The sequence below is a fragment of the Bufo bufo genome, chromosome 10 (assembly GCF_905171765.1).
Source record: "Bufo bufo chromosome 10, aBufBuf1.1, whole genome shotgun sequence".
NCBI classification, from domain to species: Eukaryota; Metazoa; Chordata; class Amphibia; order Anura; family Bufonidae; genus Bufo; species Bufo bufo.
In genome coordinates, this window is record NC_053398.1 from 17,186,755 (window position 1) to 17,212,398 (window position 25,644).

Consider the following 25,644-nt stretch of genomic DNA (forward strand, 5'->3'; position numbering starts at 1 on the left):
GTAGATGGAGGGGCAATCCTGGATGGGTCACAAGTAGGGGGTGCTATTTTGATGTTTGCTGGGGGGGGCCCCTATATTCTATGTACACCGCCGCTGTCACCTCTCCAAAGCTGCATGCATGTGGCCAATGGCCCAAAATATAGGTGACCTGAAAGCTGGCTGCAGAATATTTCAGTGCGGTGGATGCCGATGGCGGAATATACGATTTTATTCTGCAGCACTAAAAATCCTGCCGCACGGGGACATAGGAAACTCGGCTGAGCCCAAGGAGCTGTTTCCTGGAACCATTTCTCTCCTCTCCTGTTTGTTTGGTTTGGTGACATCACTCGGCGAAAACACTGCTCTGTTTCTTCTCTGGGATGACTGGGCCTGAAGGAGGGGGCCGCGGGTGGAGCAGTGCCTAAAAGGAGGGGGGCGGTGCGGCAGCCATAGGTGCCACTAACAGGAGAGAGTAGAAAATGTCATGTAAACCAGCGCTCTCCAACCTGTGGCATCTGTACGTCTTACCAAACCGTGGGAAGGGACGTAGGCTGAACTGAGCCCCCCTAGGGGTGCCCTATGGCAACGTCATGCACTGCCTCTATGTAATTTGGTCCAGTTGTGAGCTGCCATTTACCTAAATGGTGATGGGCATATTTTATGGCGTCATAAAGGTAACCGCTACTGGCTGCTGCGATGGTGAAACCATCCTAAACCAAGCCTTTAGGATTTGTAGAGAAAGCATTCAGAGGACACCTACCATTTGTAATACTGGTGTTGGATGCCCTGAGGAATGACGGCCCCGGTGCAACTGCTGCCCGGCGGTAGGAACCCCACCGATCTAATAGTTCTCTCTTATCCTATGGCTAGGGGGTAACTTCAACCAACCGGAATACCCCTTTAAAGTGACGTCCAGTTCAAGGATAAATTTGAGCATACGAACGTGATCCATTTACAGTCAATGTGCGACCCCCTCTCCACCCTATGATTCCTTAGAAGATCGCCTCCATCTTCTAAGACTTGTCACAATAGTGGCATAAACACATTGCTAAATGCCCCTCAAAGTTCATAGAAAAGTATTATTATTATTATTATTATTATTATTATTATTATTATTATTATTAATAATAATTATTTAATTTTTTCTAGAATTTTTGGTTTTTCATTTCGATAGTACTGTGTTACTGAAAACCAAATAAAACATTTTGCCCTCCTATAGCAGTCAGCACAAAGGAGAAAACCTCTCATATAGATAGGTAACCTACTGTCAGTTTACTGCTGCTGTCAGGGAAAGATGTTATCTGAAGGGTAATCCTCCTTATAATGGTAGGTGTAGAATTTGGATAACAGTATGACAGCTCTGTTGTTCTCCTCATCGGCCTAAATAAATATGTCCACAGCTGAGCATTGCATTGCGTAGTGTAATGTCTGATGCTCTAATGGAGCCACTACAGGGGGTTCTCTCTGGCCGCAGTGATGGCCTGACTGAGAGAGTTTAGACTGTCTGCCGTGCTGAAAGTCCAGATAAAGAGGGAGTTAGAGAGCCAGGACAGGAAGTGACTTCTCACCATTTTTTGACAAAAAACAAAACAAAACATAGAATACTTCCATATAGGTTGAAATATGTGATAACAATTTTTTTATAGACGTGTCCCTTTAAGGAAAAGCAGATAATAACCCTTTGTACAGTAGGATCAGATAGGGATGATCTTGGCCTTGTGTGCCTTATTGTGGCAGGCCTGCATGTGACTACACATGGCATGGGTGTGGGCATGCCCCGCTAGTAATGTAATAGCACCGCCGCGGCTCGCACGCTCATTATTCACAATGTTTTCTTTGGCAGAGTGATAAAGAAACAAAGTTTCCTTTCTTTCGGAAACTTTTGTTTACATAACATCATTTGGGTGACTTTTTTTTTTTTTTTTTCCTCTCTTCGCTTTACCCTTTACCTGCCGGACTGACTCGCTTGCCACGAATGGCGACAAGTAACCTTTAACCCGAAAAATGCTGAATATTTTTGCCATCTGGCCTAGTATGTAAAGTATCGTATCCATCTGGTAAAGTCATCAGGAGGGGCGCACGTTGTATCATGTCTAATGTGGCTTTTCACCTCTGCAGAATGGAAGCTACAGGTAGGTCCCTAGGGGGTCATTTACTGTAGAAGCTGTGTGCGGTAGCGGGGGAGGGGAGGGAACTGCAAGTAGAAAATCTTGTCTAAATTGGGATTTGTACAACACAACCAATATCCAAGCCACAGAGAGTGTGGGCGACACCTCCAGGTCTCCATACCGCTCTGGATATCCGCGCGTCACCTCACCTGTAGACTGCTGCTGCTGCAGTTTTGATTCGAGCCACCAAAATCCGTAGATTAGATTTGCATATTTTTTAATAAAATGTCATAATACAGTGAAATTATTGGAAGTCATTCTAACGGGAAATTGCCCACTAGACGAGCATATAAGGCGGCTTGTCTCCATTCTGTGATCCCACAATTTTGGTGCAGCTGACTAAATTACCCCATTAAAACCTCATGCACACGACCGCAAACCGCGGATCCGCAAAAAACGGAAGCCGCCCGTGTGTCTTCCGCAATTTGTGAAATGGAACGGGCAGCCCATTGTAGAAATGCCTATTCTCGTCCGCAAAACGGACAAGAATAGGACATGTTATTTTTTTTGCGGGGCCACGGAACGGATCAATGGACGCGGACAGCACACAATGAGTGCTGTCCGAATCTTTTGCGGCCCCATTGAAGTGAATGGGTCCGCATCCGAGCCGCAAAAACTGCGGACCAGAACTACAGTTGTGTGCATGAGGCCTAAGATGGATGAAAATTTCTGCAACAAATCTGAAGCAAGTGATTTTTCCCCTTAGGGTCCATTGACACGTCCGTAATTTGGGTCCGCATTCGTTCCGTAATTTGCGGACCCATTCACTTTCAATGGGGCTGGAACGGATGCAAATCCACATTTCCTGGATCCGCATCCGTTTTTTCGGGATCCGCATCCGTTTTTTCGGGATCCGTTTTTTCGGGATACGCAATTTCGTTCCTGGAAAAAATAGAACATGTCCTATTCTTGTCCGAAATTGCGGACCAGAAAAGGCATTTTCTATTAGGGTCCATTCACACGTCCGTTTTGGTGTTCCGCATCCGTTCCGATTAAAAACTGAACGTTATGCGGATCCATTCATTTTCAATGGAATCCGCAAATAATCGGACAGCACTCATGGTGCTCTCCGATTCCGTTCCGTTCTGTGGGTTCCGTTATTCGGATCCTGGAAAAAAAATATACCCTGTCCTACTATTTGTCCGATTTTGCGTTCCGTCATCCCATTCCAGTCAATGGATCCGTCAAAAATGCGGATGACATGCTAAAAGCATCCTCATGTCATCCAGATTTTCGGATCGCATAAAAAACAGGAACGTTTATCTGGAAAGGTAAAAATACTGACGTGTGAATGCACCCTTATAGTGTCTCATGTGCGGATCCGCAAATTGCGGATCACACATTGCAGGTGTTCGTGTTTTGCGGATCCGCAATTTGCGGATCCGCAAAACACTTACGGACGTGTGAATGGACCCTTAGAGGGACCGTCCAAAAAGTGCAATTGCGCCTACTAGTTCAGCTGTTCTAGTGGTAGATTTTCTTACCTTGAAGTGGCCCAAATCTCACCCATAACAATGCACTATCAGCAAGAAGAGCAGTGGAGTAAAATGACTGCAGGATCTGACTACACCAGCTTTGTTTGTAGTCTGTTACCATGGAGACACAACATAGTACAATATTTTTTATCCAAGGCTACTTTCTTTATTTATTTATTTATTTATTTTGAATTGCCCTGGAGCGCTAAAATACTTGTAAAAGTGTACACATCGAAGATTGCTTGCAAGGAGTAGAAATGTAGGCGTCGGCGCCTGGCAGGCGCTTTCTATTGCTCATCCCGCTGGCTTGCGTAGCAGACAGATTGCATATGCTGATCTGAGTTTAAAATAGTTTATAGAAGACAACAACTCGCAGTGAGATCACTCTGGCAAATGTCTTAAAAAGTGTCAAAATGCTAAATATCCAGCGCAACCAAGTACGTATCCATATTGCAAAACAAGCAAGGGGAGTAGTGACTGCTTGCCTATTGCCTACGCTATTATTTTATACCCTTCCAGGAGTAGCTGTGCTCTACACTGCGGCTGTTCTTCATACCAGCGCTGCCAACCAGTGCTCCCCAGAAGTCAGAAGGGCATGGGGGGGGAAATATATGAAATGAATGGGGTCAATAGGCCAATAAACCACCCGTATTCGCACCGGGAGGCGGCTGGCAGTAAATACTTTTTACCGACAAGTGTTGATAATTTGAATTGCGTGTGTAATGTAAAATGTTGCATTTGCGTATTAAAAGGGTTGTCTGACAAAAAATATTCTGCAGTTTTCAAACCAGCACCTGGATCTGAATATTTTTGTAATTGCATTTAAATAAAAGTTTCTTATAGCTACTGAGTTATCCAATGAAATGTATCTGTATAGCGCCACCTGCTGTTTGCTCTTTTTCTAATTTCTCTGTCCTGCTCACTGAGACGGACGCACGTGCTCAGTTCCATCCTTCAACTGTCACCGGTTGTAGCTGAATGGACACGCCCCCTGTAAAGGGACACGCCCCCTAAGCGGACAGATTAAAATAAATCTAGCAGAACAATGAATCTACGGGAGGTCCAGGGCTGGTTCTAGCTTTCTTAGAAAGAGATTGTCAAGTACTAGATTATGTCTGATTTTCCTTTTTTATAATATTCAAGGGGCAGCCCCTTTTAACTTTTATTTTTTTATTTTTTACATTTTTTAACCAGATTTTTTTTAATGTTTTCGCAGCACATTTGGTGCGTTTTTCTTCCATGTTTATTCATTTTGGATTAACATTGATAAAAAATCATGAATCGTCATTATCATGTATTGATAGAAATTTTGGCAGATGAGAGGGGGGGGGGGCAGATAAGGCTATCCTCCAGTGCCGCCGTGGATATTGGGAGTCGGAGCAGGAGGCGACTTCCCAGGGCAGCTGGTTTGTATCCAGCTTTATTCCGTTTATACGGTGCCCAGCGGCCTACATCTTGGCGGACTGTCTAGGGACTGACATGAAGTAATGGTTTATCTGTATAATGAAGAGTAAGATGAGAAGGCGATGGTGGGGGGTGGAAATGACTACAAGCAGATTGGATTGATAAAAAAGAGCCGCAGGCGTCCATTGGCCGCCGCTCGGATAAGCAAACCGCTTGTAATGTTATGTTTATCTCGGTGGCCGGCGTCCTGGGAAGTTCACACGATGACCCTCGCTGAGTGTTATTCATGGTAATTCACTACTTGAATACAGATCAAACGGTTGGTCCACTACAAAATGGCCTCCTGCAAACCAGAGACGGATCAGTATCCATAGAGATGGTGTGTTTTCTAAAAAATGGCGTGCCATTATGCCTCCCCTCTGCTTATTATTTATAGATAATCTTGCCTGTAATTTCCGCCCACATAATATCGCCATATAATGCCAAGATAATACAGCAATATTAAGCCCACATAAGTAACGGACAGCACCGAGAGAGTCCAGCAATATTACACCCACATAATACCGCCATATAGCACCAAGAGAATGCAGCAATATTACGTGTACATAATACCGCCATATAGCACCAAGAGAATGCAGCAATATTATATCTATGTGATATTGTCATATAATACCAATATAAGGCTCACATAATACCGCCATATAATGCCAAAGATAATATAGCAATATTAAGCTCACATAATACCGCCATATAATGCCAAAGATAATGCAGCAATATTAAGCTCACATAGTACCGTTCTACTGTATAGTGTGAAGACAACATGGCAATATAAAGCCTGCATAATACCAAGTGGTTGTGTAGGCATAGAATTACAATGGCTGCTTTCTTCTGGAAACTCCGCTACACCTTGGGTTGTGTCTGGTATTGCAGCTCTGCACCAGTGAAGTCAATAGAGCTGAGCTGCAGTACTGCACACAACCTGTGGACAGGGCTGTTTTTGGAAGAAAGCAGCCATGTATTTCTTTTTCAATCCTTTTGCAAAGCCCATATAATACTGCCATATAGATTCCAAAAATACTACAATTCTTTTCTCATCCTGCTGGAAAATACTGGGCAATTGTTGTTTCCTTCTTGATCCTCGGAGGTCCCCCATGTAAACAATTGCCCTGCCCAGAGATAATATATATATATATATATATATATATATATATATATAAAATATAATTTAGTATAATGGTTAACAGCTCAATAGAAGATGATGTCTGAAGGGGGTCACTCTTCTTAAAGGGGAATGCTCTTAGGAACGCTGCTGGTAAGCTCATCCCCGTCCTCTCCTGGACACATCATTACACCTTGGCTGCTCTTTGAATTAAGACTCTGTCCTATGTCGGAAATGCTTCTACATCCCAAGGCTCAGTTCTTCCAGGCTGCGGAGGAATGCTAGGGGCCGGCCCCCCCCCTCCTCGCTGCGGAAGAGCAGATTGCAGAATACAATATTCCTTATGATTTAATTTGTCATCAAGTCCGTATTCACACCTTGGCCCCACGTGACCCGGTTCTCCAGGATGTCCAGTCTTCTGTTTGGGCCTTCGGGTTCCATCCTCAGTGATCTCTTCTATGGTGGTCATGCCCATTTCCCTAAACGTCCGTACTATGTGGGCTCTTGTGGGCAGCACGGTGGCTCAGTGGGCAGCGCTGGGGTCCTAGGTTCAAATCCATGGAGTTTGTAGGTCCTCCTTGTGTTTGCGTTGGTTTCCTCCCAAACTCCAAGGATATACTGATAGGGACCTTAGATTGTGAGCCTTAGGCCTCATGCCGTTTTTTGTGGTCCGCAAATTGCAGAATCGCAAAACACGGAAGCCGCCCGTGTGCCTTCCGCAATTTGCGGAACGGAACGGGCGGCCCATTGTAGAAATGCCTATTCTTGTCCGCAAAACGGACAAGAATAGGACATGTTATTTATTTATTTTTTCGGGGCCACGGAACGGAGCAACGGATGCGGACAGCTGTCCGCATCTTTTGTGGCCCCATTGAAGCGAATGGGTCCGCACCCGAGCCGCAAAAACTGCGGCTCGGATGCGAACCACAGCAACGGTCATGTGCATGAGACCCCATTGAGGGGTTGAAAAATTTTAAAAAATAAACTTGCCTCATCCACTTGATCGCGCAGCCGGCATCGTCTTCTTTCTTCTTCCTGCAGGAGCTGCGCTGACGTCGTCGCGCTCACCCATGTTAGAAGGGAAAATAATAAAATCAACAGAACACCTGTTGAAGTCCGGGTTCGGGTCTTGAGTACCACATTCAGTTTTTTATCACGTGCGTGCGAAACGCATTCCACCCGCGCAGAAAAAACTGAACAACGGAACGCAATCGCAGACAAAACTGACTGAAATTGAGTGCCTACTCAGAGGGACCTGTTAGGGTAGATTACATTGATTTTGCTACTCTGGTCAGCCCTTTTAAAAGGGGTTTTTCCAAATTTCATTATATAATTGAAAAGTTGTACAACTTTCTAATTTACTTTGTGTTTTCAGTTCTTCTCCATTTTCCAGATAGGTGCTTGCCATCAGTGAATGAAAACACTCCTGTTTCTATTCAGGGCCAGTAACTCTTAAAACCTGCTCCCGTCTGAGAAGTAGATACATTTGTATCCAGTCTAGACCATATACTGTGGCTGTGCAAATGTATCCAATAGTTTGCTACAATGTATCCGTCTGGATTCCAGTCCAACTCGCTGCCCTTAGGCCTCTTTCAAACGGGCGTCGCGTGTGAGGGCCGGACAAGATGCGGGTGCGTTGCGGGAAAATGCGTGATTTTTCAGCGCGAGTGCAAAGCGTTTTAATGCGTTTTAAACGCTCATGAGAAAAATCGGCATGTTTGGTACCCAGACCCGAACCCGGACTTCTTCACAGAAGTTCAGGCTTGGGATCGGTGTTCTGTAGATTGTATTATTTCCCCTTATAACATGGTTATAAGGGAAAATAATAGCATTCTGAATACAGAATGCATAGTACAATGTCCATTGAGGGGTTAAAAATAATAACTAAATTTGACTCACCTCATCCACTTAGTTGCGTAGCGGATCTCCTCTTCTTTCTACTTTCCTCAGGACCTGGCTAAAGGACTTGTGGTGACGTCACTGCACTCATCACAAGGTCCATTACCATGGTGATTGACCATGTGATGAGCGCAGTGACGTCACCACAGGTCCTTTTCATAAAAAAAGAAAGAAGACATGCCAGGCTGAGCGTTCAAGTGGATTAAGGGGAGTTTATTAATAGTTTTTTATTTTTTAACCCCTCCATCCCTAATTTACTAAGCATTCTGCATTCAGAATGCTATTATTTTCCCTTATAACCATGTTATAAGAGAAAATAATAAAGATCCATCTCGATCGTCTCCTAGCAACCATTCGTGAAAAATTGCACCGCATCCGCACTTGCTTGCGGATGCTTACGATTTTCACGCAGCCCCATTCACTTCTACGGGGCCTGCGTTGTGTGAAAAACGCACATAAAGAGCTTGCTGCGATTTTCACACAACGTACAAGTGATGCGTTAAAATCGCTGTTCATCTGCACAGCCCCATAGAAATGAATGGGTCCGGATTCAGTGCGGGTGCAATGCGTTCACCTCGCGCATTGCACCCGCGCGCGGAAAACTCGCCCGTGTGAAAGGGGCCTTAGGCTAAATGCACACGCTCAGGATTGCGTGCGTAAAATCTGCACCGTAGGTCATGTATATTGTATTCAGAATTGATGCGGATTGGCCGCACAGATTTCCCTGCAGACGCGGATTGTCCGCACATAAATTCTGAACCTCTACATTTACACTTAGGCTACTTTCACACTTGCGTTATTAATTCCCCTATAGAGATTCGGCAGAGAATTAAAACGGATCCGTTTTGATTTTGCACACCAGATTGCATCCGTTCTGTTAGGGTGCGGTTGTGTGAAATCAAAACGGGGAAAAAAACCAGATCCGTTGCTCTGCCAGATATCTATACCTTGCGAAAACTCTATACCGGAAGTGACGCGGCCGCACCGGAATCCGCTGGAGGAGGGTGTGTGCGGCGCACATCCAGTGGATTAGCAAAAAAAATCATTGCAGCGCCGCGGGAGAAGGACTACATGCGCAAAACCGTACACCGCGCGTGCGCACTTAGGGGTAGGTAGATTTTCCAGCGCAAAATGTTCTATCAGATCTCCGGATGAACTGCTCCTGATGATTTGTGCCTGCGCACTCAGGGGTAGGGAGATCTGATGGAACATTTTGCGCTGGAAAATCTACCTACCCCTAAGTGCGCACGCGCGGTGTACGGTTTCACGCATGAAGTCCTTCTCCCGCGGCGCTGCAATGATTTTTTGCTAATCCACTGGATGTGCGCTTGTGCAGCTGATTCCAAGTATGAAAGTATCCTTACAAGGGAATGTTTTATATGCTTTTCTAGGACTATTCAATAATTCAGAATAGTCCCGATGGTGCCGGACTAAAGGAATTTTGATGGCTCCTTGATTCTGTAAGTCGCCATCTAGCTTGGGCCTAATGTTTCTTGTGCCTCGCGATCATAATGAGAAGTGATGGGCTCCCGTCTCGTGGACAGGGCTTCATGCATATGTTTCCAGCCTGCAGACTGGCTCAGTGGTTAGCACTGGGGTCCTGAGTTCGAATCCCACCAAGGACAACATCTGCATGGAGTTTGTTCTCCCCGTGTTTGCCTGGGTTTCCTCCTCCCACACTTACAGTAGATTGTGAGGAGCTCCATTGAGGACAGCCAGCAATGCTGTGGAACATGTCAGCGCTATGTAATTGGAAGATGAATGGTCCTGTGTACACGTTACATATGTAAGAAGATGTGTTCATACACTGGCTTGTATTCCCGCTGCCTCCTCCCGGGCTCACTTGCGGTCTATACACACAGCTCATGCTTTCAGCTCTGCAGGAAACCATTACATACGGCCTTCCTTCTGCCCGCCTCCGAATACAGTCGCGTCCTGTCAGCCAGAAGAACAGAATTCCGTGTGTTTCCCAGTATAAAGGGTAAATTCTCCTATGGCCTCTGTGTATATTCCCTAGAAATCCGCCCTGTTTTCTGCAACTCCCGAACCTCCGCACGTGAGCTCCTTTCATTCTGCAGGGACCAAAGAGGGATTCCCAGTTATACGAAGTGATGGTGGAATGCAGGGACTACAACTCTCAGCAGACAATCCTTTTTACAGTTGCATATATCCTAATGAGAAACATTGTACTGATCCGACCCTACAGCTTGAAATATAGAAACATCCCTAGAAGTTTAACTGGGATCATGTGATGCTGGATCCTACAAGGGGCAGTGGTGACCGATTCTGCAGATAGAGAGTTTAAAGGGATATGCAGACCATTGCCTTTTACAGTGTGTCCATAGGGCCCATTACCAATGTCTGGTAGGTCTACTGTGTTATGTGCCACTTGTGCAGGGGGTGGGAGACCAGGGGCCACTGTCTATAACCGTGTGACTAATAAATTTATGCAATAGCAAAAAAATAAATAAATAAAAATCAATATTTACAGCACATAATTATATATTGAACAGGAATTCACTGTGGATATTTCTGTCATTTGCTGATAATATTTGTCTGTAATGCTGCAGAGGTTCTGGAAAAGTCATCACCCCATTCATTTGATGCTATATATACTACTGGCCCTGAAAGAAAAATAGCCACTGGTTCCCAGTACATGTTATTAGGCCACCTTAGATGAGGGGCCGTTTGTCTCCATGATGAAAACTATTGACGGCAAAAATCCAATATGATTTATAATCCAAATACTCTTAATGTAAGGCTACATTCACACCGCCGTAGGAACGAGTCCGCATCTGTTCCTCAATTTAGAGCATGTCCTATTCTTGTCCCAAAATTTTTTGTTTGTTTATTGGCATCTTTGAAATCCGTAAATTCGTTTTTTCTGTTTTTTAAAACATTATTGCTGTGATATAGGCCGACTACTCTGGACGTATGTAGTCTATGAGCGGTCGGGAAGTGGTTAAAGGGAGTCTGTCATCAAAGTTTCATCTTTTTAACCCTTCCTATAGCTTTCTAGCAGCCTTACAGTTAATAAAAACGTTACCTTTATGAGCAATCCTGGACTTATAAAACCGGCAAAAAACATCTTAGTAGCATATGCAAATGAGGGCTCGCAAGTGCCCAGGGGCGGCATTACCCTCGTAGGTGCCCAGCTAGCTCAGCCTTATCGTCGCTTCCCCCCGCCCAGTCTTTCCCTCTGCCCGCCCATCCTTTCCCTCTGACCGCCCATCTACTTCTTGTTTCGCCGAGATCCTGCGCCTGCGCACTCAGTCCGTCGGCCGGCGCATGCGCACTGCGATGCCCATTCCTTGTACGGCATCACAGTAATTAATGCGCATGCGCCGATGGACCGCCTCCTTTGTGGTGTTTTCGCACCGTTAGCTGGCGCATGCGCATTAATTACTGTGATGCCGTACAAGGAATGGGCATCGCAGTGCGCATGCGCCGGCCGACGGACTGAGTGCGCAGGCGCAGGATCTCGGCGAAACAAGAAGTAAGTAGATGGGCGGTCAGAGAGAAAGGTTGGGCGGGGGGAAGCGATGATAAGGCTGAGCTAGCTGGGCACCTACGAGGGTAATGCCGCCCCTGGGCACTTGCGAGCCCTCATTTGCATATGCTACTAAGATGTTTTTTGCCGGTTTTATAAGTCCAGGATTGCTCATAAAGGTAACGTTTTTATTAACTGTAAGGCTGCTAGAAAGCTATGGGAAGGGTTAAAAAGGTGAAACTTTGATGACAGACTCCCTTTAAGCATTTTTATCTAATAAGCTGGTAGGATTCATAGAGACAGGCTGTGATCAAAGATTTAATACGATGGAACTGGAGAGAAAACTCTGTCTGCAGCCACCACTAGGGGGAGCTTAAGAGCTTACTGATTACTGTTTTACTATGGAGATCAATGTATGCAGTAAGCACATAAGCTCCCCCTAGTGGTGGCTGCAGGCAGACAGGATTGTATCTTTTTTAGGTTTGTGCAGGGAATTAGAAGCTCTGCATCAGAAAATGCAGCTCCAAGGTAAATAACAAAGATAATCAGTAGGGATGAGCGAATCGACTTCGAATGAAACATCCGAAGTCGATTCGCATAAAATTTCGTTCTAATACTGTACGGAGCAGGAACTCCGTACAGTATTAGAATGTATTGGCTCCGATGAGCCGATGTTATTGCTTCGCGCAATAACTTCATAAATTAATTTGTACTGTAAAAAACCTTTCCCGGACTCGGGTTCGGTTCCACGGTACCATTTGGAACCGAACCAGAGTTCGGGAAATATCTTTTTTACAGTACAAATTAATTTATGAAGTTATTACGCAATAACTTCGGCTCACTGGAGCCAATACATTCTAACACTGTACGGCGATCCTGCTCCATACAGTATTAGAACGAAGTTTCATGCGAACCGACTTCGGATGTTTCATCCGAAGTCGATTCGCTTTTCTTTAATAATCAGCACAAAATAAAAGAAAATGAAACTGACAGTGTAACATAGCCCTCTAAGCACCTGCAAAACCACATTATAAGAGAAAAAAATGTCTGCCTGCAGTCACCACTAGGGGGAGCACAATTGCTTACTGCGTACAGTTTTAATATGGAGGTCGATGCAAGCTTCATGTGCCCCCTAGTGGTGGCTGCAGGCAGTCTATGGGCGGTTGGGAAGTGGTTAAGCATTTTTATGTAATCTGCTGCTAGGATTCATAGAGACTGCCTGTGAGTCCTACTAACCCCACCCACACACAGTGATTGGCAGGTTTTCCTGTGTATGGGTGGGGTTAGGAGGACTCACAGGCTCTTTCCATGAATCCTGGCATCATTTAAGAAAACACTGAATCCAATCCTAGGAAACGATATATACCCAAGCTCAGCGTATTCCCCTCTATCCTTTGCTGCCCTCAGCTAGTAGTTCTGACAGATCCACTAAATCTTAAAAAAAAAAGGGGACAGATGAGAAAAGCGCTGTTTCTTTAAGCAAGCTAACTCCTATTTCAGAGGTAGGCAACCTCCGGCACTCTAGCTTTTGTGAAACTACAACTCCCAGCATGCATACTTCCTCTGCTCCTCTAAGTACTCTCACAGAAATGAATGGAGCATGCTGGGAATTGTAGTTTCACAACAGCTGGAGTGCCGAAAGTTGCTGATCCCTGCCCTATTTAATAGGGAGCACTGACAGGGGTCCAGGAGACGACCCCTTTAACCACTGACATAACCATTGACTTTAACCATTGACAGAACCAATTTAGTTCAATGTGAGGCAATAAAGCAGGCATGCCCGACCTGCGGCCCTCCAGCTGTTGCAAAACTACAACTCCCAGCATGCCCAGACAGCCTACAGCAGGGAATGGTGGGAGTTGTAGATTGATAACAGCTGGAGGGCCGCAGGTTGAGCATCTCTGCCATAGAGAAGTGCTCGCTGGGGGGCCCCTGGCTGACTCCCTAATGCTCGGGGCCCTTAATGACACGTCAGTGTGAGCAGAGACCTTGGTTTTATGTTACTTTCCAGGGAGAGACATTTTGTTGCCTGTTTTCCAGGAAATGAATGGAATAGTTCCATGATTTTACAGCTTTTGCCTGAAGAGAAGGGATCATTGTATCTGTGTCGCCGCCACAAACCTCTTCTCCAAGGTCTTCGTTCGCCTCGGCGGAGGGTGAGGCATCACTGGCGTGGCGAAAGGGGTTAATTCCGGGAGAGCGGCATCTCACGCGGCAGATGTACTTCCATATTAATAACCTTTTAACAGCTCTGGCATCGGGAGCACAAACGGCGCAGTGTGTAAGGTGCCGATCACTGGCCGCGTTAATTGTATCCAGATGCCGGGGAGAGAGGACGCCAAACCCCAGAGAGCAAAGGCGGCACACAGCCCTGGCACAATAACCCTGTGTGCGCCAGACCCAATAGCCTGCCACCCTTTGTCTACTGGGCTGCATAGAAATGCCCCTTGGCACAATAACCTTTATTCATGTTGGCACAGTGGCAGAGCAGCTCTGTGTGCCCTGGAAGACGTAGAACAGTACCTCTATACTGTATATCGGGACACGTGTGGCGGCACAGTACTCCCGCCTGATCTCATTCTCTAAATTTTTATTTGGAATTTCAGTAAATGGGTTTCAGGATACGCAGTTTTGTGCTTCAGTTTCCTTGCTGTTTTCAAGAACATTGCTTGCTGTCAGTGAATGGAAACTGTCAAAAGGGCTGTCATCCAGAAAGAAGACCACTATCTCATATCAGACCAACTAGAGACCCCTCCAAAAGGAAGAGTGGATGAGTTTTGCCTATAAGGAAGTCTTTATATGCCAGGCCAGCTGGTCTCCTAAAAAATAATCGCTACCCCCCCCCCTTCCCCCAGCATCAGTGCCCTACCAGAGGTGAGCATTCTGAGGGCCACCCCCATCTACACAGAACACGGACACTGCGTTGTGATCTTTGTTATTACACGGGAGAACACGTCATCGAGATCTAATGGGATATTCTGAAATCATCCCATAGGAAACGGACCCTAGGGATAACTGATTATAATAGGGTTGTCTTCTGCTGGACCTTTGGGGCCCATTATTGTGTCAGTGACTGAGCAAAACGGCAGAGCCTCTGGTGGGCCCATCCGACCCAACATGTGATGTTCATGCAGGTACATGCAAGTCTTCAGATTTTCCTCCTCCTGTAAGCTCTCCATTCAAAGACTACAAGCAGAGATCTTGAAAGGAATTGTTCATCAAGGATTTAATAGGAACAATACGTTTGCATGATGCCAGGAAAATGAAAGACCTGTTGGTATAACCATTTTTCTGATATGGGCAAAACCATGGAAAAAAATCTGTCTGCAGCCACCACTAGGGGGAGCTAGAGAGCTTTCTGTTTTACTATGGAGATCAATGTATGCAGTAAGCACATAAGCTCCCCCTAGTGGTGGCTGCAGGCAGAATTGCATCTTTTCTAGGTCTGTTCAAGGAGTTGGAAGGTAAATGACAAAAATAATCGGAACAAAATTTTGGACAGAAAAATGTAATAAAAAATAGGATAAAAATGTATTTAAAGAAAATGAACCTGACAATAATAATAAAGCCTGCAGAAAACAATAGTCTTCCTGCTGCCACCACTAGGGGGAGCACGATAGCTTACTGCAAACTGTTTTACTATGGAGATCAATGCACGCTGTATGCTCCCCCTAGTGGTGGCTGCGGGCAAACAGAATTGTAACATTTCTATCTCTACAGGCAATTGGAATCTCTGCGTCAGAAAATAAACTGGGAAATTAGTCAGCACAGAATTCTGGATGTAGAAACAAGATATAAAATGTAGTCGTGTCCGTTCCAGTAGGATGCTTCATGTACCCGCAGTCTTCCAGCTGTATTTCGGCCATGTCTCTGACTTCAGGAGATGGTTAAACTCTTGCTGATCCGTCAGATGATCTGGCTCTGATTAGACCTCCGGCTCCAGGAGAATCACAACTCATCTCCTTGGCTCGGACATGGGGACAGGTGGTGGGAATGTCTCCGATTATCCATCTACCTGATCACAGTGCGGCCCTTATGTTACAGGAAATGTACATCATTACACCCAGATCAACCTTGCTATGTTAATCAGTGGTTGCCAGCACATGCTGGGAGTTGTAGTTCCACGACAGCCAGAGAGATTCATGGTGCAGGGCATTGCCGTCTTTATACTTCAACATCAGTGACTGCAAAAGCCCTAAGAACATGCAAATGTCGCTTTCTCTGCATTAGGGCTCATGCACACGACCGTATGTATTTTGCGGTCCGCAAAAAAAAAAACGGATGACATCTTGCATCCGTTTTTTTTTCCGGATCCATCGTAACAATGCCTGTCCTTGTCCTCAAAACATGGGACATGTTCTATTTTTTTGCGGAATGGACATACGGACACGTAATGCACATGGAGTCATTTTCGTTTTTTTGCGGCCCCATTGAAACGAAGGGCTCCGCATACAGGCCACAAAAAAAAAACTGAATGGACACGGACAAAAAAATACATTCATGTCCATGAGCCCTGACAGCTGCTATTATAGCCCAGAGGTGCATTCACTATTCTACAGGCCTCAGAGCTGAAATCTTGATGATTTGCCTTCTTTACTCCAGGCACTGTACAGTATAGAGAAAACTGACTCCCAATAGTTTCGTATGTGTCTGACCACAGGCTTGCTGACTGTATTCATGTCCGTTCCAGTAGGATGCTACATTTTGGCTCCTGAGTTGGTGTTTTTTTCTGAGTTCTGTAAACTTGAACCTTATTTTTGCTTAGTGTAAACCTGAGAAGAAGGATCTCAGGAAGCTTCCAGCTGGGTCCACGTATCTCTGGAGGCTTCACAGAGGCTTGGCAGATATGCAATGCTAATATGTTGTATTGTTGCTTGATATTTGGTCTGCATCTATGCCTGCAGATGGCTATAAGACCCCACTGAGACCTGCGCTATCTCCCTGTGTGCACACGTCGCAGAATGTGCCCCCCCCAGAGATCAGCCTTCAGATGGGGCCCCAGAATCTCCAGCACAAAGAGCCCGACTGAGATGCCAATGTAAAAATCATGTTATTGTGCTCCCTATTAATGAGTGGTCTGTGCTGCCCTGTGTATAGTGCCACCCTGAATGGCGGAGCAACAGGGGGCATAGGTTTGGTTCAGAACAGAGGGTGCATTACCTGCTCTCCCCCTGCCGATGATGTGGAGGCGCTCGCCCCCTGCCGATGATGTGGAGGCGCTCGCCCCCTGCCGATGAGGTGGAGGCGCTCGCCCCCTGCCGATGAGGTGGAGGCGCTCGCCCCCTGCCGATGAGGTGGAGGCGCTCGCCCCCTGCCGATGAGGTGGAGGCGCTCGCCCCCTGCCGATGAGGTGGAGGCGCTCGCCCCCTGCCGATGAGGTGGAGGCGCTCGCCCCCTGCCGATGATGTGGAGGCGCTCGCCCCCTGCCGATGATGTGGAGGCGCTCGCCCCCTGCCGATGAGGTGGAGGCGCTCGCCCCCTGCCGATGAGGTGGAGGCGCTCGCCCCCTGCCGATGATGTGGAGGCGCTCGCCCCCTGCCGATGATGTGGAGGCGCTCGCCCCCTGCCGATGATGTGGAGGCGCTCGCCCCCTGCCGATGATGTGGAGGCGCTCGCCCCCTGCCGATGATGTGGAGGCGCTCGCCCCCTGCCGATGATGTGGAGGCGCTCGCCCCCTGTCGATGATGTGGAGGCGCTTCTGTGTCCATTCAGTTTTTTTTCTGGCCCGTATGTGGAACCATTCATTTCAATGGGGCCGCAAAAAAAACAAAAAACGATGCAATATGGATGTCACACGTTACGTTATCTGTATTTTTTGCGGATCCGTGAACTGCAAAATACATATGGTCGTGTGCATGAGCTCTAATCCATATACAATGAGCAATGCCAAAGAATATAGCTAAAGTATAATCACAGCAGCTGCCGCTGACAGGGCCCCATCATATGTGCAGCATATCCCTTTAATACCCAAGACCACCACAAATAACACCGTAAAGAGTATAGTCGTACATCCTAAACTGCCAGGAACATTAGTGGTTAACTTGTAACTTGTAACCTACCCTAGGCCTTCAGATTTTAGCCCATAACTAACCTGAAACTTCATGGACATCACTGTTAACCCCTTCATCACCCTAAACCAGAGATATTCGCTTTGGTGGTCCAGGATATTACAGCTTTGTGCAGCCCTTTCAAACTGATGGCCTTATGTTGAGGACAGACCCTAAATATTTGGATCCTGGAAACCCCCCCCCCCCCCCCCTCTTACATTTTACTTAAATGCATTAAATATGTAAACATCATGTATGGGCAGTTTCACACTTGCGTTGTTGGATTCCAGCAATCTGTATGCAAACGGACACCATTTGTAGACGGATCCGGATGCGGATCCGTCTCACAAATGCATTGCAATACTGGAGCCGTTTCTCCAGTTGTCATCCGGAAAAATGGATCCGGTATTTACCTTGTTCACATTTTTAAAGGTCTGCGCATGCGCACACCGCAAAACCGTATCCATTTTCCGGGAAAACTTTGGGCCGGATCAAATGCATTTCAATAGAAAATAATGCCCATTCCGGCAAGTGTTCCGGAATTTTGTACGGAGAAAATACTGCAGCATGCTGAGGTATTTTCTCCATCCAAGAACCGTACAGTGACTGAACTGATGACATCCTGATGCATCCTGAACGGATTGCTCTCCATTCAGAATGCATTAGGATAAAACTGATCAGTTCTTTTCCGGTATTGAGCCCCTAGGACGGAACTCAATACCGGAAAAGAATTACGCAAGTGTGAAAGTACCCTAATTTGACAGGGACGGTGTTTTTTGTGTATTCCCCAGTGGTTTACGTGCAGTTTTTCCGCCATCTGGCACACCATTGCCTGTGATAAACCCTCATCGTGTTGCATTTCTCCCATCACCCCCATCATACGCAGGCAGCCACATAGACGCGGAATACTTTCCTCTTCTGCTGAAGTTATTAGCGCTCCTGTCTCGAGGAGATATTTGGAACACACGTTCTTATCCTTGACTTTTGGAGCTGAAAAGCCTTCGCTGGTTTTGTTCTCTTCTGTACAGCTGAGCGGAACATAATAAAAGGCTCGGCCCGGGGCCAGCAGGTTATTCACGTCTCCTAAGGAAATGGACATATTATATAATTTTATAACCATGGTGCCTCGCTCTGTAGTCTGGAGCCGCTAAGTACACGTTGTAGGTGTTTAGATATAGAAGATATACCATGTAATTGTCCTATAAGTGCTCGCTCTTGTGCAGCTACGACTCCCTGAGCGCTCAAGGCATGCTGAGAGTTGTAGTTTTGCAACAGCAGGAGAGCTGCAGATTGGGGAAGGGGGGGTCTCTGCTTTACAACAAGGGGGTTTCCCAATTCTATGCATATAAAGCTAAAGCATTATGTAAATGGGAAGTTCTGCAACTTTCTAATATTCTTTGTGTTTCAATTCCACTCCTTGCTGTCAGTGAATGAGAACTGTTGTTTCCATTCAGTGCCAGTAAAACTGTACGGAGTCCTGCTATTGGCTGAGAAGTGATACAATTGTATCCAGAACAAACAACGCATCAGCAGAAGCTGCACAAATCTCTCTGGTAGTTTGCTACAATGTATCAGTCTGGAGTCCTGGGTGTTTACAGAGCATCCACTTCTCAGCCGAGAGCAGGGCTGGCTATGGATAGGTTTACTGTCTCTGAATGGAAACCAAGAGGGTTCTCATTCACTGACAGCAGAACCTCTTGAATTCTGGAAGAGAGAGGAGATAACCATACACATTAAGGCCTCCTGCACACGGCCGTTTTTTTTTTTACGGCTACTGGCTGTTTTTTGCGTTCCGTATACGGAACAATTCATTTCAGTGGTTCCACCAAAAAAACGGAATGTACTCCGTATGCATTCCGTTTCCGTATTTCCGTTTTTCCGTTCCGTTGAAAGATAGAACATGTCCTATTATTGCCCGCAAATCACGTTCCGTGGCTCCATTCAAGTCAATGGGTCCACCAAAAAAAACGGAACACATACGGAAATGCATCCGTATGTCTTCCGTATCCGTTCCGTTTTTTGCGGAACCATCTATTGAAAATGTTATGCCCAGCCCAATTTTTTCTATGTAATTACTGTATACTGTATATGCCATAGGGAAAAACGGAACAGAAACGGAAACACAACGAAAACAAAAAACGGAACAATGGATCAGTGAAAAACGGACCGCAAAACACTGAAAATGCCATACGGTCGTGTGCAGAAGGCCTAAGGCGCACTTAGGCTACATGCACACGAACGTTGTTTGTTTCCGTGTCCGTTCCGGGTTTTTTTGCCGATAGGATGCGGACCCATTCATTTCAATGGGTCTGCAAAAAACGCGGACAGCACACCGTGTGCTGTCCACATCAGTATGTCCGTTTCGTTGCCCCGCAAAAAAAATTGTGCATGTCCTATTTTTTTTCTAGTTTGCGGACAAGGATAGGCATTATTACAATGGATCCGCAACAAAAACGGATGCCATACGGAACGTTATCCGTTTTTTTGCAGATCCGCAATTTGCGGACCGCAAAACACATATGGTCGTGTGCATGTAGCCTTACACTTCACTGACCACCACACAATGGGAAATACGGTGCATATCTGTAGGCTGCTATTTCATATAGATATATATATATTTTTAAATAGGTGACGTCACGCTCCGTTATGCATTCAAGTCGAATATGCCATGGATGACAAGTTGGCGTTTTCAGCCTCTACTGTACGCTGTGTGAACAAAGCCTATGACTTATAATTTGTCTCTCGGAAAGCTGGGTGACAACCAATATGGCTTCCAGGAGGCTTGTCACCCAGCTTCCTAGAAATTGTAGAAGATGTGGGAGATGATGTGGATTCTGCATTCAGGAGTCTTAGAAAGCTGGGCGGTCACCATCCTCGGAATGGGGTTGATTGGGCCCTAGAGAGGATATGAGTCAAAGGGCCCAAAAGAAGCGATAGGCTCCAAATGACATTGTCTTCTGTTTGATCCTTGGGGCCACTGGAGGCTCCTCTGGTACCCCGGTGGGCACGTGCCCGACCTGGATGGCAGCTGCTGTTGGTTGACGCACAGCTTTCTTGGGAACAGACATGATGACTAGGCACGAGAGGAGCAAAATCTCCAGACACGTCCTGCGAGATGACGGAGCAGATTCAGGTCCGGCCTCCTTCTCATACACAGATCCAAATCCTCTCCAGAGCCATAGAGTTAAAGGGGTAGTCCAATAAAAAAGAAATGAGTCGTGAATAGTCCCAGACCAGGGGTCCTTAGTCCCCCACCTATGAATTGAGCAGCAGTGCACCTTGCCCCTCCATTCATCTCCATGGGACTGTAGATGGCGGGTCCATAGAGTTTGGATAGAGTGCGCATGTTACTTCACTGCTCCATTCAAAGGGGGGAGCAGGACCCTCATGTGATCAGCAGTCAGACCCCCACTCTGTGAACCCCTATCCAGATACTTGTTGTAAGTGTACCAGGCCTTTAAATGATAACATTCTGACTGCCTGCAGCCACCACTAGAGGGAGCTGTGAACTGCTAGAGGCAGATCTGTTCCCAGTAAAGATAGAATAGGAAGTTAATCGGCACAGAATATTCGGGCGATTCTCCCCCTGGAAAGTGAATTTAGGTTTACAATGAATTTTTAATAAACCGCTTATGATTTTGTCATTTGTGACTGCCATCACCAGTTCATGTCGTTGTCGTTTTCAGGGGTCCTCTCGCTGCCTCCATACTTCAGTCCATACAAAGACAATTCTCTCCAGCGAGATGACGCCACCGATGCCTACACGCACCTTGAACTACGCACTTTGGAGCAGTCGCTGCTCGCCACCTGTGTCGGGAGCATCTCGGAGCTGAGTGAGTACAAGTACCGTCCGCCACGTGAGGAACCTGCACACTGTGCCGCCGTCATGTAATGAAAAGTCAAGATCTCTGCTTACTGGCAGTGACGAGGAATTGTTTCCAATCAGAAACTAAAAACCTGTCCTGGTCATGTCTAGCTTACACAGGTGGAGACCCTGTTAGAGTGTATTACAGCACTCTCTAAGGGAACGGCCATGTCAGGGAGCTAAAAACCACGTTGAAACGTATTTTACTGCAAAAGGCGCGGTTTTCAAATTGATAAAGAGGAGCTGTCACCCCTCCTGACATGTCTAAGTTTCTGACTCTATGTTGTGACATTCCTCTCTAATTCCTACTAGAAGTATTGAATGAATTGCCAGCAGTTTGCAGCAAAGGTCCAGTTTGGGGGGGGGGGGGGGGGGGGGGCCTGCACAGTCTAGCGCTAACCAATTAGTGCTGCCAGTGCAGGACTGTGCAGGAGACCCCCAAACTGGTTGAACCTTCATTGCAAACTGCTAGGAATCCATTTATTATAACTTCTAGCAGGAATAATAGAGGAATGGCACAAGATAGCCATAACAATAGATGCTCCAGAATCATTACGAGGGAAATGCAAGTAGATCCTGAGACAGACACGTCAGGAAAGGTGATCGATCCTCTTTAATGGGCAGGCGGTTTTACAAACTACAACAATTTGCAGTAAAACATCATGTCGACGCGTTTTTTCGCCACCCAGTTTCGTTTGACTGTGCCCTTAGAGTGAACCATGAATGTGTAGTTATTGGACATGATCAGGGAAGGGTTTCAGGCCTTGGATAGAAACAAAAATGCCCCCATTCACTGACGGCAAGCTGAGATCTTGAAAATATTAAGCAGTTCCTAGGCGCCAGGTTTCTGCTGCTCGTGCCTGGATTTTGCCCACTTTTTGTGACTCACTAGAAACTGTCCCTTAAAAGGGGAAGCGAAGGTTTGTACGATGCGTCTGATTTATTACTTTCCTGCACCAGTTTTTTATGCAAAATTATGGTGTAAAGTGAACGCCCATTGAGCTAGTGCAAGGAAAAGTGCGTCACCTCTAGCAAGACTCGGCGTTCACGACTGGCACAGTCTTGAGGTTGGCGCTGAATCCAGACTAAAACTCTGCCTACCTCTCTGAAGGCTTCACGTGTCTGATCTGTGCATTGCTTCCTCAGGTGACCTGGTTTCCCGTGCCATGCATCATATGCAGTGTCTGAACACCCCCAGGCCTGGCATGAGTCCTGCACGGCAAACTCGCCACCCACAGCAGCACATCACCTGGTCTCCGGACTCGCTGCACACGTTGTACTATTTCCTGCGCTGCTCTCAGATGGAATCCATGGAAAATCCCAACTTGGACCCACCTAGAATGTCGCTGCACAATGAGAGGTAAGTAGCCCCTATGGGCACGAGGTCGCTGTGCACTAATGTCTGCTAAGCAGTGCCATAAATATAGGGGGTGCAGAGTTTGCAAACCTCAGGTTGGTGCCTAGGAGGGCACATGAGAAGACACAGTCCTTGCAGGACCGATTTTCTAAAATGTTTTGCATTCCTTGCAGAATATTTTTTTAAACCATGGAGAAATTTTGGGGCAGCACAGCATCCAAAACAATGCCAGCCATGAACCACGGTGCCCCAAGAGCCAGCCAGTGTAGCTACAATGCATCTACACTGCCAAAGGAGTAATCTACATTGCCCTTTCAAGTCACCTATAGTGCCCCAGTGTCAATCACAGTGCGACTAGAACTGACAATGATAGTGCCCTCAGGGCGAGCCACAAGATTCAGCCACAGTGCCCCAAGAGCCCGCCAAAGAAGCCACCGTGCCACACGCAGTATCACCAGAGTAAGCTACACTGCATTCTCAAGCCAGTGCAAGCACCAGTGCCCCCAGATTCACCCCCAGTACAAACTAAACTGACTACAGTCATAGTGCCCCCAGTGCCAGTCATAATGCCTACTACTGTGCCATTCACTGTGCTACCAGAGTCAGCCACAGAGCACCCAGCGCCATCCACTGTTAGCAGATTACCTTGTTACACAGTGCCCTCCAATGCAAACAGAGTGACTTCAGTTACCCTTAGCGCCCCCACAGCTGCAATGCCACCTGTGCTATTCATTGTGCTACCAGAGTAGGCTACGGTGCCCCAGTACAACTCCCCTGCCTCGGTCACAGTCCCCTTAGTGCCAACTCCCCTGCCTCCAGTCATGGTGTCCCGTTGACAACTCCACTGACTCCAGTCACCGTGCCCTACTGCCAACTACAATGACTGCAGTCGCAGTGCCCCAGTGCTAATTCCCCTGTCTCCAGTCACACTGCTTCAGTGCCAACTCCACTGACTCCAGTCACAATGCCCCTGTGCCAACTCCATTGACTCCAGTCACGGTGCCCCAGTGCCAACTCCACTGACTCCAGTCACAGTGCCCTTGGTGCCAATTTGACTGCCTCCAGTCACAATGCCCCAGTGCCAACTCCATTGACTCCAGTCACAGTGCCCCAGTGCCAACTCCACTGACTCCAGTCACAGTGCCCCAGTGCCAACTCCACTGACTCCAGTCACAGTGCCCCAGTGCCAACTCCACTGACTCCAGTCACAATGCCCCAGTGCCAACTCCACTGACTCCAGTCACGGTGCCCCAGTGCCAACTCCACTGACTCCAGTCACAATGCCCCAGTGCCAACTCCACTGACTCCAGTCACAATGCCCCAGTGCCAACTCCACTGACTCCAGTCACAGTGCCCCAGTGCCAACTCCCCTGCCTCCAGTCACAGTGCTCCATTGACTACTTCACCGACTCCAGTCACGGTGCCCCAGTGCCAACTTCACTCACTTTAGTTTCTACCCTACGTTGCCAGTTGAATAGAATTTTTAGAAAATACAATTTTCTGCAGATTTTTTTTTTCATATCTTTTCATCTACTTTCACTTGTATGTATCTAAATTCTAGAATCCCTCTGATAACTTTTCGTTTGGAATTTTTTCACATAAATTTCAGCCATAAATTTTCATTTGAAAGTGTCCATGGGATTCCTGCCCAGAGAGAGAGGGAGACGGGGGGGCTGCTGGATAAATGACACGACCACAGAGCAATTAAACCTCCGCAGTAACTGAGACATTTGCTTATGGGGGAACGGGCAGTAGCCCTACCCGAACCCACCGGAGCCGGCCCTACAAATCTAGAAAATCTGTCCTCTCATTATGTGAGCCTTCTGTCAGCGGTGCAGGGGGGAGATTTGTTACATAATGGGGTCTTGTCAGTAAGTTTATGATCTGGCATAAAGAATGCCTGACATTCTCTACCAAAGCAACTACCGAGCCCCTGAGAGTAGACGCCACATACTGCCTGGGGGTCTGATGGGGGGCCGACTCCATGCTATGGACCTGGGTGTTCAGGTTATGTAATCACAACGTGTAACAATGTATCATTCTTCACAATCCAAACATATACAATAAAACTGCCTCCTTTCTTTCTGGCAAGGAAAGATTTTAAGGGGTTATCCCATGAATCTTGTTCGTGCCTTCATACCCCAAGTGCTGAGAGGTTGTTAATGGCCATATCGATGGAAATTACAGTATTTCTAGCCTAAAATATCCCCCCCCCCCTACTAACCTGTGTTGCAAGGGGTGAGCTCTGGCAGAATTAGTCTCCTTCACCTTCTGGCAGCTCATAATATAGGCCCTGCTTACTTCCGCTGCAGAAGGAGCCTCCTTAGACTGGGATATACTGCCATGTAGTGCACAGGCTCTTTCTATTGGCTGTCCTGCGGTAATCGGGGGGATCGCTATGCACAGACCATGGAGAGGGACTGAGCGTGTGTGACCACTAGCACTCAGGTCGTAAAGTGGAGGTGCACATTGCTATTGCTATACACTTTGACCACCAGGTGGTGCCATACTAAATGTCAGAAGTTTTTGCAGGATCTGTTAAGCCACGCCCCCTTATCAAATGTAGCGGAAAAAGGGGAAGTGTTAGGATTCCGCTGGATAACTATTATATATACATATTGGGTTCTAGTTGCAGTAGGATATTTATTTATTTTAATTTTTTTTAAAGCCTTTACATCTAGATGTTATTTGGCAATTTGCACCTTAGTCTTGGGCGAAGCAATGCAACGTGGCAGATGAAAATGTAGTAGATTGTTAGTTATTGTTACATTCAGCAGTTCTAAAACTTCTCGCAGCTGAGG

At 46.6% G+C, this 25,644-nt stretch overlaps 1 protein-coding gene across 1 annotated transcript in view; it reads left to right on the forward strand.

Moving 5' to 3' along the window:
* The window catches only part of ABTB2 (ankyrin repeat and BTB domain containing 2), a 98,244-nt gene that overhangs the window by 60,761 nt on the left and 11,839 nt on the right, over positions 1-25,644 (forward strand). Inside the window, exons 2-3 of the mRNA XM_040410701.1 lie at positions 21,308-21,454; positions 22,633-22,846. Coding sequence (XP_040266635.1) covers positions 21,308-21,454; positions 22,633-22,846 — 361 coding nt within the window. The remainder of the gene's footprint in view (positions 1-21,307; positions 21,455-22,632; positions 22,847-25,644) is intronic.